General features: G+C 35.6%; 1 protein-coding gene across 6 annotated transcripts in view; it reads right to left on the minus strand.

The window, feature by feature from the left end:
* The window catches only part of WDFY3 (WD repeat and FYVE domain containing 3), a 245,098-nt gene that overhangs the window by 138,071 nt on the left and 90,963 nt on the right, over window positions 1-16,064 (minus strand). For all 6 annotated transcript variants that reach the window (XM_032332768.1, XM_032332772.1, XM_032332773.1 and 3 more), the window contains 4 exons: window positions 13,457-13,618; window positions 8,753-8,945; window positions 6,867-7,053; window positions 4,616-4,782 (listed from right to left, as the gene is read on the minus strand). In XM_032332768.1, coding sequence (XP_032188659.1) covers window positions 4,616-4,782; window positions 6,867-7,053; window positions 8,753-8,945; window positions 13,457-13,618 — 709 coding nt within the window. The remainder of the gene's footprint in view (window positions 1-4,615; window positions 4,783-6,866; window positions 7,054-8,752; window positions 8,946-13,456; window positions 13,619-16,064) is intronic.

A 16,064-nucleotide genomic window follows, 5' to 3' on the forward strand; every position in this document is an offset into this window, starting at 1 on the left:
GGTAGGTACATTCATATTTCCTCTTTTAAATGTGATAATTAATGAATATGTAAAAAATTCCTTAGTAACAGGAATTTGCTTTTCACAGATGATAAAAGGGAAACCAGTGAAACAAAGCAAATATTCCCCCAAAGTACCCTGAAGAAATAACTGACAAAAAGATAAACAGTGTCAACGTATCAGAATATAGCCAGCCCAACCCCTAAACAGTCCAAACCGGAGTTAAAATCTGCAGACTATTACTGCTTCATTCTATCAGTGCTACACACAACACTGTCACACTTGGCTTTCCTCATCTCTATTCCTTCACAAGAATCCATCAACTCTTATCCAAAACTAGATTAAAAAGAAATGTAACAACAGCAAAGGAAAAAAAACCCACTAAAACCAAAAATCAAACTTAACAAGTTCACAGATAAAAACGGTCAGTATTTTTAAAAAAACCAAATGCATTTCTAGAAACTAGCAACAAGAAATCTGAAATGAAATTAAGAAAATAATTCTGTTCATAATAGTATCAAGAAGAATACTTAAGGATAAACTTAACAGAAGATTTGAAAGTCTTGTACTACGTAAACTATAAAACTATGCTTAGAGAAAATAAGATCCAAATAAATGGAAAGATATATATATTATATATAACATATAATATATATCTTACATGGACTGGAAGAGTCAATATTGTTAAAATGTTAATTCTTCCCCAGGTTGATATCCATTTGCACTCCCAATCAACTCCCAGTCTCAGGCTTTTATTTTCATTTTTTTACAAGTTGACATGATTATTAAATTTAAGTGGAGTTCAAAGGATATAGAATGGCCAAAGTAATTTTGAAAAGGAAGAACAAAATTGGACAACTTACATGACTCTATTTTAAGACTTACTTTAAAGATACAGTTAAAAAAAAAAGATACAGTAATCAAAACCTTATGGTATTGCCTTAAGGATGGACATATTGATCAATGGAGCAGACGTGAAAATGAATCGCAGATGTATGGTTATACGTGGTCTTTTCAACAAAAGGTCTTGGATAGCCATACTCAAAGGAAAAAAATTCTTTCCTACCATGTGCAAAAATTAACTTAAAATGTACCACGGACCCTAATAGAAATATCAAAATATGAAACTCCTAGAAGAAAACACAAATCTTAGTTAATTTGGTTAACTAAGATTTTTTCAATATGATTTAATATCTGCAAAATATTTTTTAAAATGGTAAGTTGGACTTCATCAAAATTAAGTTTCCATTCTTCTAAAGATGCTACTAAGAATAAAAGGCAAGTTAAGAACAGGAGAACATACTTTAAACAAAAAGTATCTTATAAAAGACTTACCCAGAATATTTAAAGAACTCTTAAAATCCCAATGAAAAGAACAATCCTATCAAACACTGGGCACAGAGATCTGAACCGAAGTTGAGAGATGGCAAATAAGGGTGGCTCAGTGGGTTAAAGCCTCTGCCTTCGGCTCAGGTCATGATCCCAGGGTCCTGGGATCAAGCCCCGCGGCCGGCTCTCGCTCGGCAGGGAGCCTGCTTCTCAGTCTCTCTCTGCCTGCCTCTCTCCCTACTTGTGATCTCTGTGTGTCAAATAAATAAATAAATAAATAAAATCTTAAACACATTAAAAGATGTTTGAAATCCTTTAAAAAATGCAAATTAAAAACACAACTAGATACTACTACACACTCACTAGAATGTCTAAAACAAGTGTTGCTGAGGATGTAAAGCAAACTTTCTCACACTGCTGCTGACATGAGGGCAAATGGGATAGCTACTTTATAAAACAGTCTGACAGTTTCTCATAAAGTTAAAGATACATATGACCTAGCAATTCTATCACTTAGAATATACCCCAAAGAAATGAAACTACACATCCCCACAAAGACTTGTTTCATATAAATATTCATATAAACATTAGTCATGACAGTTAAATAAATGCCATCAATTGATGAACAGGTAAACAAAGTGCAAGAAATCCACATAATGAAATACTTTCCAAAAAAGGAACAAACTTTAAATACATGCAATCACATGGACGAATCACAAAAGTGAAAGAAACCAGATACAAAAGAACTACATACTGTATGATTCCAATTTATGAAATTCTAGAAAGGGCGAAACCACAGGGTGAAACCAAAGCAGATCAATGGCTGCCAGGGCAAGTGGGAGGGAAGCAGGGATTGAACGCAAGGGAAACAAGTAAATCTTTAGAAGGATGGGAATATTCCATATCATGATTACAGTGGTGATTACACAAGCATATATATTTATGAAAACTCATCAAATTCGACACTTAAAATGGACAGATTTGAATATATGCAAATGATGCCTCAATAATGCTGACGGAAAAAAAAAATCCCATATTCTCTTTATGAAACACAGCTATCTCCTTTAGTCTGCACAATAACCTTAACAAAGCAGGCCATGGGAAATCGGTATTTTTTGACTTACAAACTAAATTCAAAATGATCTAGCTTGATACATTCATTTTATAGAATACTGCATCAATTTTTCTGAAGAAGACAGTGATATTTAGAAAAGTTCAATGACTCAAGAGTCACCCAGATTCTGACTCTTAGGGCACTGTCCTTTCTAGTTAATCTCGCTTTTGTAGACAACATGTCACTAGATTCTCCCAGTAACCTCTGAAGGTGTTAGGTTATATATTTATTATCCCTGTTACAGATGAGACAATATGAGAAAGATGTATGAGGAAGGTCAATTTTGCTGCATTAATTCTCTCATTACAAAATAATGCCATTGTAATTAGTTATTATGCCAGTATCATAATTGGATTAATTAACCAAAGAAGAAGTATGTTGTGACCTATGTATGTTGTGCTATTCTTTTTACATTATTTTTATTAACATATAATATATTATTTGCCCCAGGGATAGAGGTCTGTGAATCATCAGGCTTACACATTTCACAGCACTCACCATAGTACATACACTCCCCAGTGTCCATAACCCAACCACCCTATCCCTACCCCCCAACCCCTCAGCAACCCTGTTTGTTTCCTGAGATCAAGAATTTCTTGTGGTTTTTCTCCCTCCCGATCCCATCTTGTTTCATTTTTTTCCTTCCCAAGACCCCAAACTCCCTGCCCTGGCTCTTAAATTCCTCCTATCAGAGAGATGATATTATAATTGTCTTTCTCTGATTGAGAGAGAGAGCACCAGCAGGGAAAGTCGGAGAGGGAGAAGCAGGCTCCCCACTAAGCAGGGAGCCTGATGGCGGGACTCAAGCCCAGGACCCTGGGATCATGATCTGAGCTGAAGGCAGATGCTTAAATGACTGAGCCACCGAGGCACCCCTGCTGTGAGCTATTTTTAAATTAACTCAAAGAAACAGTTAATTGTGGAATACTCAAGCTACAGTCTATATATTAGAAGTTTTTTGAGACTCTTATTTTTTCCTTAATATTTAATAAAGTGAAACCTTGAACTACTCAGTAAGATATGTCTGGATCTCTCCTTACTGCTCAGAGACTCACTTAAAAAACTGCACATTGAGAGTACAATTTACTACAGGAAACCTGACAACTCCAATCAAAGTCATGAGTTTTCAATATAATTTTCCCCAATAAATTAAACTTAGGGCTTTCTAGTAAATCCATTTATTCTCACTGAAGAAATAAATTTATAACTGCTGACTTCTATGTCATAAAGTACGAAGATAACATACTCTGAAATTTAAATAACCAGACATGTTGATATTTTCTGCCTAGTTAAATTTTACATGCAAATATCGTAACTGTATTGAATATTTAGTAAGTGACAATCATAGTCAAGAAACCATGAGAGGCCTGCAGGCTCAGGTTCTTTTAGAAAGGTTATTATGAAGTTAAAAAAATTAAACTGTAAAACTAGCTTGCCCTCTCATGTAACTAAATGTTATTAACTAAAAAAGGTCCCTTAATAAAATATCACTAGATGAGGAGTCAAAGTTGGGAAATTGTAACTGTACAAAATTTACTCCCCGATCTGAAATAAATAATATAAATTCTTTGTGGGGCACCTGGTGGCTCAGTTGGTAAAGCATCCAATTTCAACTCAGGTCACAATCTCGGGGTTGTGAGATCCAACCCCTCAGCAGACTCCGTGCTGGGTATGGAGTCGGCTTAAGATCTCTCTCCCTCACCAAAAAAAAAAAAAAAAAAAAGTCTTTGTACCTGTATTTGTTTAGTTTTAAAATACAAGCATTTGTGACTAAGGCTTTCTATTTACATCTTATATAGAGATAAGCTAAGTGATCAGAGTGTGAATCAAGTTCCAACCACATAAACTGGAAATGTATTAGCCTGCCAACATACAAAAAGGGTCATGTTTAAATTACTAGGCTGTTTGAATGTTAAGATGAAATACTAAAATGTAAATTTCATTGGCTGATGTTATGTATTATCATATATATTTCATCATATATATCATTTTCAAGCATGTGACCTGGTAAGGCTGTCACCCAAGAACTTGCACCATAAATAAAGCATAAACTCTAATGAAAAATAGCCTATTACACCTTTATACATGTAACAAGGAGCAATCCAAGTCAAACTGATTTATTGTCTCTACTTCTTTGAGTGGCTCAGAATAGGAAGAAAACAAATGACTCACCTTTGCCTGCAGGCTGAGGTACTGCAAAACCAGGCAATAAAAAGGGTGCCCCTGTGGTAATACCAGCTGGTTTTAGTTCATTGACACCATAAGTTGTTAGGGAAGTAATCAGATTAACCAGATCTTTCAAGGCGTCTTTGGATTCTGCTTCTTTCGCTTGTTCCAATCTAGGAAAAGTATTGTTTGGTAAATATTTTTTCTCTTTTGTTGTATGCTCAAATTTAATAAGGAGAAATTTTCAGTTTGCATATGCAGTAAGTAAAGGTATAAAGTACTCCAAGATGTTTCTTTGTACAATTTTTCCTTATATAAAGACATACTTAAAAAAAATCTACAAATTTCATTGTAAGACACCATAATGAAAAAAAAAAATTGTAATAGGCTAAGACCTCATATATAACAGCTGATTTTGCATTTAACAGTGTTATTTTAATTTTTTTTAAGATTTTATTTATAACAGCGTTATTTTAGATTGATCACTAATCTTTGGTATAAAGCACAAAATAAAAGAATTACATTAAATACCTCTTAAGATCCTTAAATAATCAAAGATTATAAAGTTTCACTGTTTACAACCTAAAATCTTATTAACCATTTCTTTCCGAAGACATTTTCTGTTAACAATTTTTAAAAATGAGTTTCTTCGAAAGAGTTCTAAGTCTTTATCTGTATCTCATTAATTAGTTCAGATACTCTCGTTAGAATACATTTAAATAAAGTTCTGAAGAGTAATTTTTTAGAACCATATTTCTTTAAAAGAACATTTGGAGTCATTATGGAATTATATTTTGACTGTGGTTTTATCAAGAACACACAAAAAGGTGCAAAACTATCTCTTTAAAAGAGTAAGATTTAATGGGGCTTCCTCCATAACAGAACTAATTATTCTAATTAAAATAAAGCTGAAGAATACACTTAAGTAGAAAAAGTTATGTTTAGCCTCACAACTCAGACACCTGTTAATATTCTGATACGGTTTGGGGCACCTGGCTCAGTGGGTTAAGCCTCTGCCTTCGGCTCAGGTCATGATTCCAAAGTCCTGGGATTGAGGCCCACATCGGGCTCTCTGCTCAGCAGGGAGCCTGCTTTCCCCTCTCTCTCTGCCTACTTGTGATCTCTGTCAAATAAATAAAATCTTTAAAAAAATATTCTGATATGGTTTATAAACTTGCCCTTTTTTTAATTGTGAAAAGTTTGGTCTTAATAGTTATTTTTACACCATATACAGAATTTTATAACCTGTTTTTTCCATTTACCAATGTTGACACAAATGCTTCTCCTTTTTAATATAAAATCCTTATAGATACTCTTTTAATGGTCATGAAGAGCCAACCACAGATTTGAGGAAAGGGAAGTGGGATAGCCAGTGGGAATCAGAATACAGGAGCATTAATTTTGTCTACATTTAGGATTATATTTCTAGGATTAATAACCACAGGTGAGAGTATCGACATTTTTGAGGCTCTTGACTGTAAGTAATCAATCTGCAGGCTCAAAGGATTATACCAATTAACACCCCCCATCCAGTTACATGAAATGCTCACCTCATCACCTTCTATATCCTCCTCTGTAAATTAAGATATATATATATGCGCCAAAGTGTATTCTGGGGAGTTGCTTAGTAGTAATCGCAAGTACGTTACACTGGTATTAGAAATAAGGAGTTTACAAAATAGCGCTGGTTTAGAACAGATCAAATGATTTAAAAGTAAGTAATGGGCCAGGAACAACTAGTGAGATATGAGTATTTTCTTCTTAATAAATTTGCAACCAGCCATTTTCCCAGGATATGCATGAAACATTTGGGATGGAAAAGGGGGCTTGTGAAACATTTTGTTTTATACATATATTGTAAGGTCTCATTCAATCTACATAATTATTCTTGTTATTAACTATATTAATAAACCACTGGTATAGTAAGAAATCCCAAAAATATAATTAAGCATGAAGACTTTATACTTTAGAAAGATGTCAGTTAGCTCTTCTCTCAGCTACTGAAGAACAGATTTACTTCCACACCTAACCATGGATTCCACCAAGTTTGTAGCCTGCATTTGCAAGCTTAAACTCACTTTTTATACTCTGCCTGCAGACAGGAATAAAAAGAAGTGATTAAAGCCAAGGGGATAAAGTATACATTGAATAAGTAATTAATCCCTTTTTTTTTCCATAGCCCCAAACCATGCTGTTTCCATTGACAGAAAAGACTGAATACACATTTAAAATATATTCTTAAATTTGGGGGTCTTACCTAAGCAAGAGATCACAAAGGAAATTATATCCTTGCCATATCCGAAAATCATCCAAAAGGGTTTGGGAAACATCACTTGAATCTTTGAGGAAACAAGAAAGCCCAGCAAACATTTCAACAATTTCTAGGGGAGACAGGTCATCCGATTGCTGCATATTCTGAACACACGTAGATAAACATTCTTTTTCTGCAAAAATTAAGAATAAATATGTATATCAATTGCTTAAGAAAATTTTTATTCTTAAATAAAAAATTTTATTCTCAATGAAATACTGAATTTTAATGTATCTATAAAATACTAGAAGATAAATGTTATTACACATTCTAAAAGTAAATATAAGACTCAAATTCACTGGAAAAGCTCTGCGACTAAGTAGTAAACAAAGGGTAATACAGGAAATGTTGAAAAATAGTTGACATTATTATAGTTTTTACATCACACTTAGATGTTTTTCATTAAACAAAATGATTGCTTGCTGCCAAACAGTATTTTTGATCTTTTATGTTAGAATAGTAAAAGGATGGGGGGGGGGGGGCAAAAACCTATCTTCTAAGTTTAAAAAGAAAACTCCAATCATCAGTTTAAAAGCTCAAATCGGAGTGAATATGGACCAATGAGATACAGAAATACTTCAGGAAATAAAATTTTTTCAATTATGTTTATACTTATGTTACTCATTTAAAGCACAGTGATATCTTCTCACTGACTTTGGGGATTAAAGGCTTTTTAAAAAGATGTTCTCCCAGCCACCTGCAGGCACATCTGCAGGCCTAGCCCAGTCTCCCCATCAGAGAGATGCTGAGCCTGGACCCCCAAGCAGGCTGTCATACACTCGTCACCTCCAGACGCTTTCCCAGCACAGGCAGTGTTCTGAGCCTTATGGAGAGGTGCTGGCTGGATGTGACATGTGTTATAGAAGCCCTCATACAGCTGGGCAGGCACTAGGGTGTGAATAGAACTCATCTGTCCTTATGGCCCCTTTGATCTTTTACTTAAAGCAAATTTTCCACGGAACATTCATAACTTAGTAAAGGCACAGAGGAGTGTGGGTTTGAGCAGAATCCGGGTGACTGATGAATCGTGAACAAATTTAAGAACAGAGATGGGATTTGAATGAAGCATAACTCACTGTGATTTATTAGTTGTTCCATGAAATAGAGTGTAAACTCTCAACATTTTTTTTTCTATTATCTTTAACGAAATTGATTTGTCTAAAGAAATCCAATGTCACATAACAAAAGCTAATAAGATTTAACATGGGAATGTGGGCAAGAAGCATTTAATGACTGATTGATGTTAGGTGAGTGAACAAACAGTTGTATTAAAAATTATTTTGTAAGATTTTCAGGGAAAAAACATATAAGAAGTGAACTATTTCAGATGCTACACTGTCTCCTAGTAAGACATTTAAAGGGTAATTGACACTTACATAGGAGTTAAACAGAATGCACAATTTCTCCTTAGTAATGATAAGGAATCCACCTAATTTCACTTATGCCCCATTGGCCAGATACTTACCTATCTACTAATGAAATATCTTCAGAAAGGCTTTAAACTATAATATCACAAAAAAACTTTTTTTTCCCCCTCAGGAGAAGAGTAGGGAAGAATAGGCTACGATACCAAACTGACATTCTGATTAAACATTTATAAACAATGAAATTATTTCAACTCTTGTAGATATCCATTGTTTAGAACATACAAAAATTTCTTACATTTGAAATGTCTCAGAAATAAAATTTTTTTTTCTCCTGGCAAAGACCATTTTTAATTTGAAATAGAATCTTTAGAGAACTGAGAGATAAAAAGCAGTCTGTCATCACATGAAGAAGAGAAAAATGAAAGAAACTTAGAGCACTGAAAATGAACATAAAGAAATATTCACCATGAATATACTTCACTACATTGACACTAAGACCATGACGGGATATGGTCATAAGAACTTCTCCAGCACTCTTCCTCCAAGGCAGGTTGTAGGGAGGGCACCAAGAGGTTATTGCACTGAATAAAAGCTGGAGATCATCTTTTTGAGCCAGTTCCTCCGCCGGAGAAACAAAACTGCAGAGTTTCACTAAGATCTAAAGAAACAAAACAAATGTGTATTTAAATAAATGAGTGGTTGGGTAAAGGAGGAGCCAGAAGAGGGCTAGATCTGATTATTAAAAATTCTGAAAGTTCAGGGTTAGTATTAAGTGATATCATTAAAGCCACAATGATGGGTGCTTTAACTCAGGCAATGTTAAAAAAAACAACCTATAATTTAGAAGTGTGTCATACTAAGATAGTAAGCCAGACCTACTTTTATCAGCTTATTTAAAATTAACCAAAAAAAACACAAAAAACAAAAAAACAAAACAAAACAAAAAGAACACCAAAAAAACAAAAACAAAAAAACCCCAACTCTGTTTACTATCCTGTCTTCTCTGTGGTATTTTTGTATACTGACTCTGAAATGGAATAAATCAACAATAACTTTCAAGGTCAACATTTTGGTTTTCTAATTTGGTTCTTTAATTCATAGATTGTCATAGGTGAGATACAATTTTCTTCTCTAAAAAGGACAGTTTTAGGGATGTGAGAAAGTAAAAACAGGTCTTGAAAAGTATTTTAAATTGTTCCAATTTCTATACAGGTAGAAGGAGATATTACAATAACAAAATCATCTTAATTCTGAATCATCTTTCAACTATCTCTAGTAGTCAAAAATCTTCTAAGGCTTGGCTTTCAAAGAAGATTCAAAACTTCTTAAACTTTGGAATGAGAACTTATTCCTTAATTATGATTTGCAGAATACACATTACACTAGTACTCAAAGCACTAAGAGCCACTACTTTTAGAATTCAGCTATGGTTTTTGCCTTCAATGGATTTTTTTCCTGCTTATCTTGTCTCAGCATCAAAAGTTAACTTTTCTTCTCCTTGCTAAAATTTCTTTTCTAAATATTCAAAAATATATATCATAATGAATAAAGTAACTATAATTTATGTAAATTTTATTCTCTTCAAAGAAATGTGCTTCATGAAATTTGAGTATTTCAGCATCTGTGGGGAAACTGCTAAATATACAAAAAGTATTTAAAATATGTTTTGTCTGAGAAAGTTAGGCTTTTACTTCTCCTATTTCCTTCAATGCAAAAATTTACTTAAATAGAAGGGCTTTCTAATTCATAGTTGCCAAATAGGAGGAAATGGGGAATAAATGACCAAGAATACAGAGAAATAAGGTATTTACAAAATGGGTAAATATAGGCATTCCCCCTGACACACACAAAAGTGCCTGGAGAAATTGCTGGATACTGATTTAATATCTGTAATAGGTTATTAACTTTCCCCATACATGTCAAATGTAACCCAAAAAATAAAATGAAAAAAAGATCATCAACTGCAACAAAATTTATCTACCTTCAAAAAAGTACATCACTGAATATACTTTTCACTGGTTCTCACACTACCTTATGTGATTAGAGAAGTATGTCATTTCTCTAATTTGTAACATAAAAACAAACTTGAAAATAAAATACTTTCTCCAAAACAAATCTTTCTTCTCAAAAATGAACTGGATTTAATTCCTTAAATTTGTTGATTTTTAAAATAACTAGCTCTTAATCTTTAAAGGCAAAAGGATTCTCAGAAATAATCTCATGTAATCCTTTCATTTTATAGAATAGAAAACCAGTCTATATCTCATTCATCTTCTCCTATATACTAACCATTTCTATTTGTAGGGACTCTGTTATTAACTCTAGCCAAGTGTGGCAGAAAATAACTGGCCAAATCAACACAACTACAAAAAAACCACAAAACAAACAAAACAACACAGTGAATGCCTACATCAACCAGTACCAATGCTAAGGACCCAGGAAACCCAACTATCACATAACATAAACATACGGATTTCATGTATCATAAACAGTATGTGTTCTGAAAACATTTGGTAAGTCTGTCCCCACTGGCATTCTAGACAAAGTGGCGACCACAGTGTCCTGTGAGGAGAAAATGAAATAAGGAAGTGATGCTAAAGGAGCATTGGATTAGGAGGTGGGAAGAGCCAGGCCCCCATCCCTGCCATACAACTGCTGTGGACTACAGCCTCAGCTATTAGCTTCTGTAACTTTAAACGGAGAGTTTCATCCAAATTCTCGTTGAAGTTCCTTTTGGCCTTAACATTCAATGGTTCCAATACGCTGAAATGAATCTCACATTCATCTGGAAACACCCACGGCCTTCAGATACAGAAAACATTTTTTTAAGTTTTAGAAGAAATCTTTGCTATACTTAATTAGCATTAAAAACACAAAATTCAGCCTCCGTTTATTGCCAAAGGTATTAATTAGTTTTTTAGAAGAGCTCTATTGAAATAGGGTTACTAGCCTATAAGCAAAGACTAACCCACTACATTCATTAGCAATGTCTTTAAGCAGCTTTAATTCCTATGGGATTTACTCCTTTGTTTATTCCCATTGCTTTTCTCATCCAATCTAATTCAGGACTCAGATAAACATAACTTCTAACCCTACTTCTGCCATTTGCTTTCATCATCATTTTGTGGAAAAACAAAACCTCTGAAGTCATGGGATGCCTTCCAAATGATATGAGATAATGGATTTACCTAAATACTAGCAAAAAGTATCTAAGAAATCCAGTGTTCAATAAATATTTGTTGAATTAGTACTTTATTGATAATCTTGTCTTTCCCCCTTTTTTTGTTGTTTTTTAAGATTTTATTTATTTGAGAGAGAGCGAGTGCACACATGTGTGCATGAGCTGGGGTGGGAAAAGCAGGCTTCCTGCTGAGCAGGGAAACTGACCTGGAGCTCAAGCCCAGGACCCTGGGATCATGACTTGACCTGAAGGCAGATGCTTAAACAACTGAGCCACCCAGGTGCACTGTTGTCTTTTCCTTTCTAAAACCGCCTTAGTCTCCCTCTCTCTTGTCCCTTCATTGCTTACCGCTCCACAAAGCTTTTCATCAAAGACCCCACTACCACGTATCCAGCTCCACCTTACCCACTGCAGATCCACTGTCCTCTCAGCTACTCTGAGGGGGGTGGCCCTGGTGGTGGAAAGAGCAGCAATCAAAGGGTCTTTTAGTTCATGTCTACCACACACAAACCATCGCTTTGCGTTTTATTTCACTTAATCCTCACAAAAACCCTTTAGGTAGGTATCATTTTCCTGACTTCAGAGGTGAGAAATGTGCATCTTAAATTATGTAATTGCAGAGAACTGAATTCAAACAGGTGTCGTTTGTTTTTATTTTTTTTAATTGAGGTGAAACATGTAACACAAAATATACCATCTTAATCATTTTTAAGTATAGTGTTCATTTCATGCACGTTACTATACAACAGCTCTCTAGCACATTTTCATCCTGCAAAACTGAAACTCTACACCCACTGAACAACAACCCTTTGTTCCTTACCCTCTGGCACTTGGGAACCACTGTCCTACTTGCTAAGAGTTTGACCACTTTGATTCACAGAAGTGAAATGACACAGTACCTGTCCTCTTGTGTCAATGTGGTTTTTCTGAACACTGTATTAGTCCCATAGATAGACTGTATTCCACATTTGTGTACTCTGTTTTGAAAATTTTCTCCCAAGGAAGGATATCAAAATGATGGCCAGACAAACTAACAAAGGTCTACTAAACCCTGGTTAACTGCTAATGCTATTAAAGGAATAGCAGCAACAGCAGTAAAGAAGAACTTTATAAGCAGAGAGCAGAGGAGATGGTGGCAGCCACTAAAATAAACAGGCTTTAACAAGTGAAATATTTATAAGCTAGGAATTTCCTATATTTAGAGCAACAAACAGAATTTCTCATATTTTAAGAACTGTTACCCCAAGGGCACCTGGGTGGCTCAGTGGGTTAAAGCCTCTGCCTTCGGCTTGGGTCATGATCGCAGGGTCCTGGGGTCAAGCCCCTTGTCGGGCTCTCTGCTCAGCGGGGAGCCTGCTTCCTCCTCTCTCTCTGCCTGCCTCTCTGCCTACTTGTGATCTCTGTCTGTCAAATAAAAAGACCTTAAAAAAAATTTTAAAAAGAACAACAACAAACTATTACCCCAAATTTAATATGACTGTCAACAGAAGTTTTCTTGCTTATTCCCTTTTAGAGATGCCATTGCCTTATCAAAGGATACCTTAATATTTGAATCTGTCCAGAGAAATAAACTTGTTAATGCCTCACTCCATTACTCCTCAAAGTAAGTGTTCAGATTCAAGAAATATGGCAATTATATGAGACAAAGTCAATAATAAAGAGCATAGAAGGGGTGACTGAGTGGTTCAGTTGGTTAAGTGTCTGCCTTCGGCTCAGGTCATGATCCCAGCCAGGGTCCTGGGACACAGCCCCACATCAGGCTTCCTGCTCAGCAGGGAGTCTGCTTCTCTTTTCTCTCTGCCTCTCCCCAAACTTGTGCACGCTTTCTAACTCTCTCTCTCAAATAAATAATTCATAAAATCTTAAAAATATATGAGAGCATGGAGTATTATAGAAAATGGAATAGGCAGAACATCTCTTTGAGGAGTACACCTGTTTCATTTTAAATAGACTGGTATTGCTGGGCAGACAAATAGCACCTTCCACACCTGTACAAAAACTTTCTGGAGTAGTCCACGACGTTCTGCTACAGGTAGCTCATTCTGTGCACCTCCAACGGCCTCAGGCACATGTGGAAGGTCAAAAAACAGATATAAACATTTAACCAGGGTGGAAGGCACTGACATCGTTGTCATGCAGTCCACGGTTTTCTGGAAAACAAACCAATAAATAAGTGAATAAGCAGACAGACAGATATAACTGTAACTGGTGCAGCTAAGGAAATTCACAAATTTTAAGCCAGATGTTAAATCATTAACTTACAAATTTTAAGCCAGAAAATTACACACAAAATAACTTCTTAAATGCCTGAAAATCTTTAAAAAATTACTCCATGCTGACAAATACTCATTTTCCATTTGGACAAGTTTGCTATAATCAAAGATTGAGATGTATTTGTTATTTATTAAGTTTACTATTTATTTATCAAGAGGCAGAATGTTTCAAAGAATATAAACTTTGCAATCTGGAAAAAAGAAACTTAACCATAAATTTAGGCAAACGAATTTTGCTGGACCTCACTTTTCTCTCCTGTAAAACAGATATAATACCAATTAGGTCTCAGAGCTAATATAAGCATGATATAACAAACACGAGCTATATTATGCACTACATTATGTATTAGTAGTTGCTTGACCATGATTTTTATTCTTAAAATACATTCTTGAGACTGGAAGTATACTTGAGGGATATAGCCATCTCACACACACACACACACACACACACACACACACACACACACATCTCTGTATCATTTTCAACAATTTCTTTTTTTTTTTTAATAAACATATATTTTTATCCCGAGGGGTACAGGTCTGTGAAACACCAGGTTTACACACTTCACAGCACTCACCAAAGCACATACCCTCCCCAATGTCCATAATCCCACCCCCTTCTCCCAAACCCCCTCCCCCCAGCAACCCTCAGTTTGTTTTGTGAGATTAAGAGTCACTTATGGTTTGTCTCCCTCCCAATCCCATCTTGTTTCATTGATTCTTCTCCTACCCACTTAAGCCCCCATGTTGCATCACCACTTCCTCATATCAGGGAGATCATATGATAGTTGTCTTTCTCTGCTTGACTTATTTCGCTAAGCATGATACGCTCTAGTTCCATTCATGTTGTCGCAAATGGCAAGATTTCATTTCTTTTGATGGCTGCATAGTATTCCATTGTGTATATATACCACATCTTCTTGATCCATTCATCTGTTGATGGACATCTAGGTTCTTTCCGTAGTTTGGCTATTGTGGACATTGCTGCTATAAACATTCGGGTGCATGTGCCCCTTTGGATCACTACATTTGTATCTTTAGGGTAAATACCCAATAGTGCAATTGCTGGGTCATAGGGCAATTCTATTTTCAACATTTTGAGGAACCTCCATGCTGTTTTCCAGAGTGGCTGCACCAGCCTGCATTCCCACCAACAGTGTAGGAGAGTTCCCCTTTCTCCGCATCCTCGCCAGCATCTGTCATTTCCTGACTTGTTTATTTTAGCCATTCTGACTGGTGTGAGGTGATATCTCATTGTGGTTTTGATTTGGATTTCCCTGATGCCAAGTGATATGGAGCACTTTTTCATGTGTCTGTTGGCCATCTGGATGTCTTCTTTGCAGAAATGTCTGTTCATGTCCTCTGCCCATTTCTTGATTGGATTATTTGTTCTTTGGGTGTTGAGTTTGCTAAGTTCTTTATAGATTCTGGACACCAGTCCTTTATCTGATATGTCGTTTGCAAATATCTTCTCCCATTCTGTCAGTTGTCTTTTGATTTTGTTCACTGTTTCCTTTGCTGTGCAAAAGCTTTTGATCTTGATGAAATCCCAATAGTTCATTTTTGCCCTTGCTTCCCTTGCCTTTGGCGTTGTTCCTAGGAAGATGTTGCTGCAGCTGAGGTCGAAGAGGTTGCTGCCTGTGTTCTCCTCAAGGATTTTGATGGATTCCTTTCGCACATTGAGGTCCTTCATCCATTTTGAGTCTATTTTTGTGTGTGGTGTAAGGAAATGGTCCAATTTCATTTTTCTGCATGTGGCTGTCCAGTTTTCCCAGCACCATTTATTGAAGAGGCTGTCTTTTTTCCATTGGACATTCTTTCCTGCTTTGTCGAAGATTAGTTGACCATAGAGTTGAGGGTCTATTTCCGGGCTCTCTATTCTGTTCCACTGATCTATGTGTCTATTTTTGTGCCAGTACCATGCTGTCTTGATGATGACAGCTTTGTAATAGAGCTTGAAGTCCGGAATTGTGATGCCACCAACGTTGGCTTTCTTTTTCAATATCCCTTTGGCTATTCAAGGTCTTTTCTGGTTCCATATAAATTTTAGAATTATTTGTTCCATTTCTTTGAAAAAGATGGATGGTACTTTCATAGGAATTGCATTAAATGTGTAGATTGCTTTAGGTAGCATAGATGTTTTCACAATATTTATTCTTCCAATCCAGGAGCATGGAACATTTTTCCATTTCTTTGTGTCTTCCTCAATTTCTTTCATGAGTACTTTATAGTTTTCTGAGTACAGATTCTGTGCCTCTTTGGTTAGGTTTATTCCTAGGTATCTTATGGTTTTGGGTGCAGTTGTAAACGGGATTGACTCCTT

This window comes from Mustela erminea, chromosome 2 (genome assembly GCF_009829155.1).
Source record: "Mustela erminea isolate mMusErm1 chromosome 2, mMusErm1.Pri, whole genome shotgun sequence".
NCBI classification, from domain to species: Eukaryota; Metazoa; Chordata; class Mammalia; order Carnivora; family Mustelidae; genus Mustela; species Mustela erminea.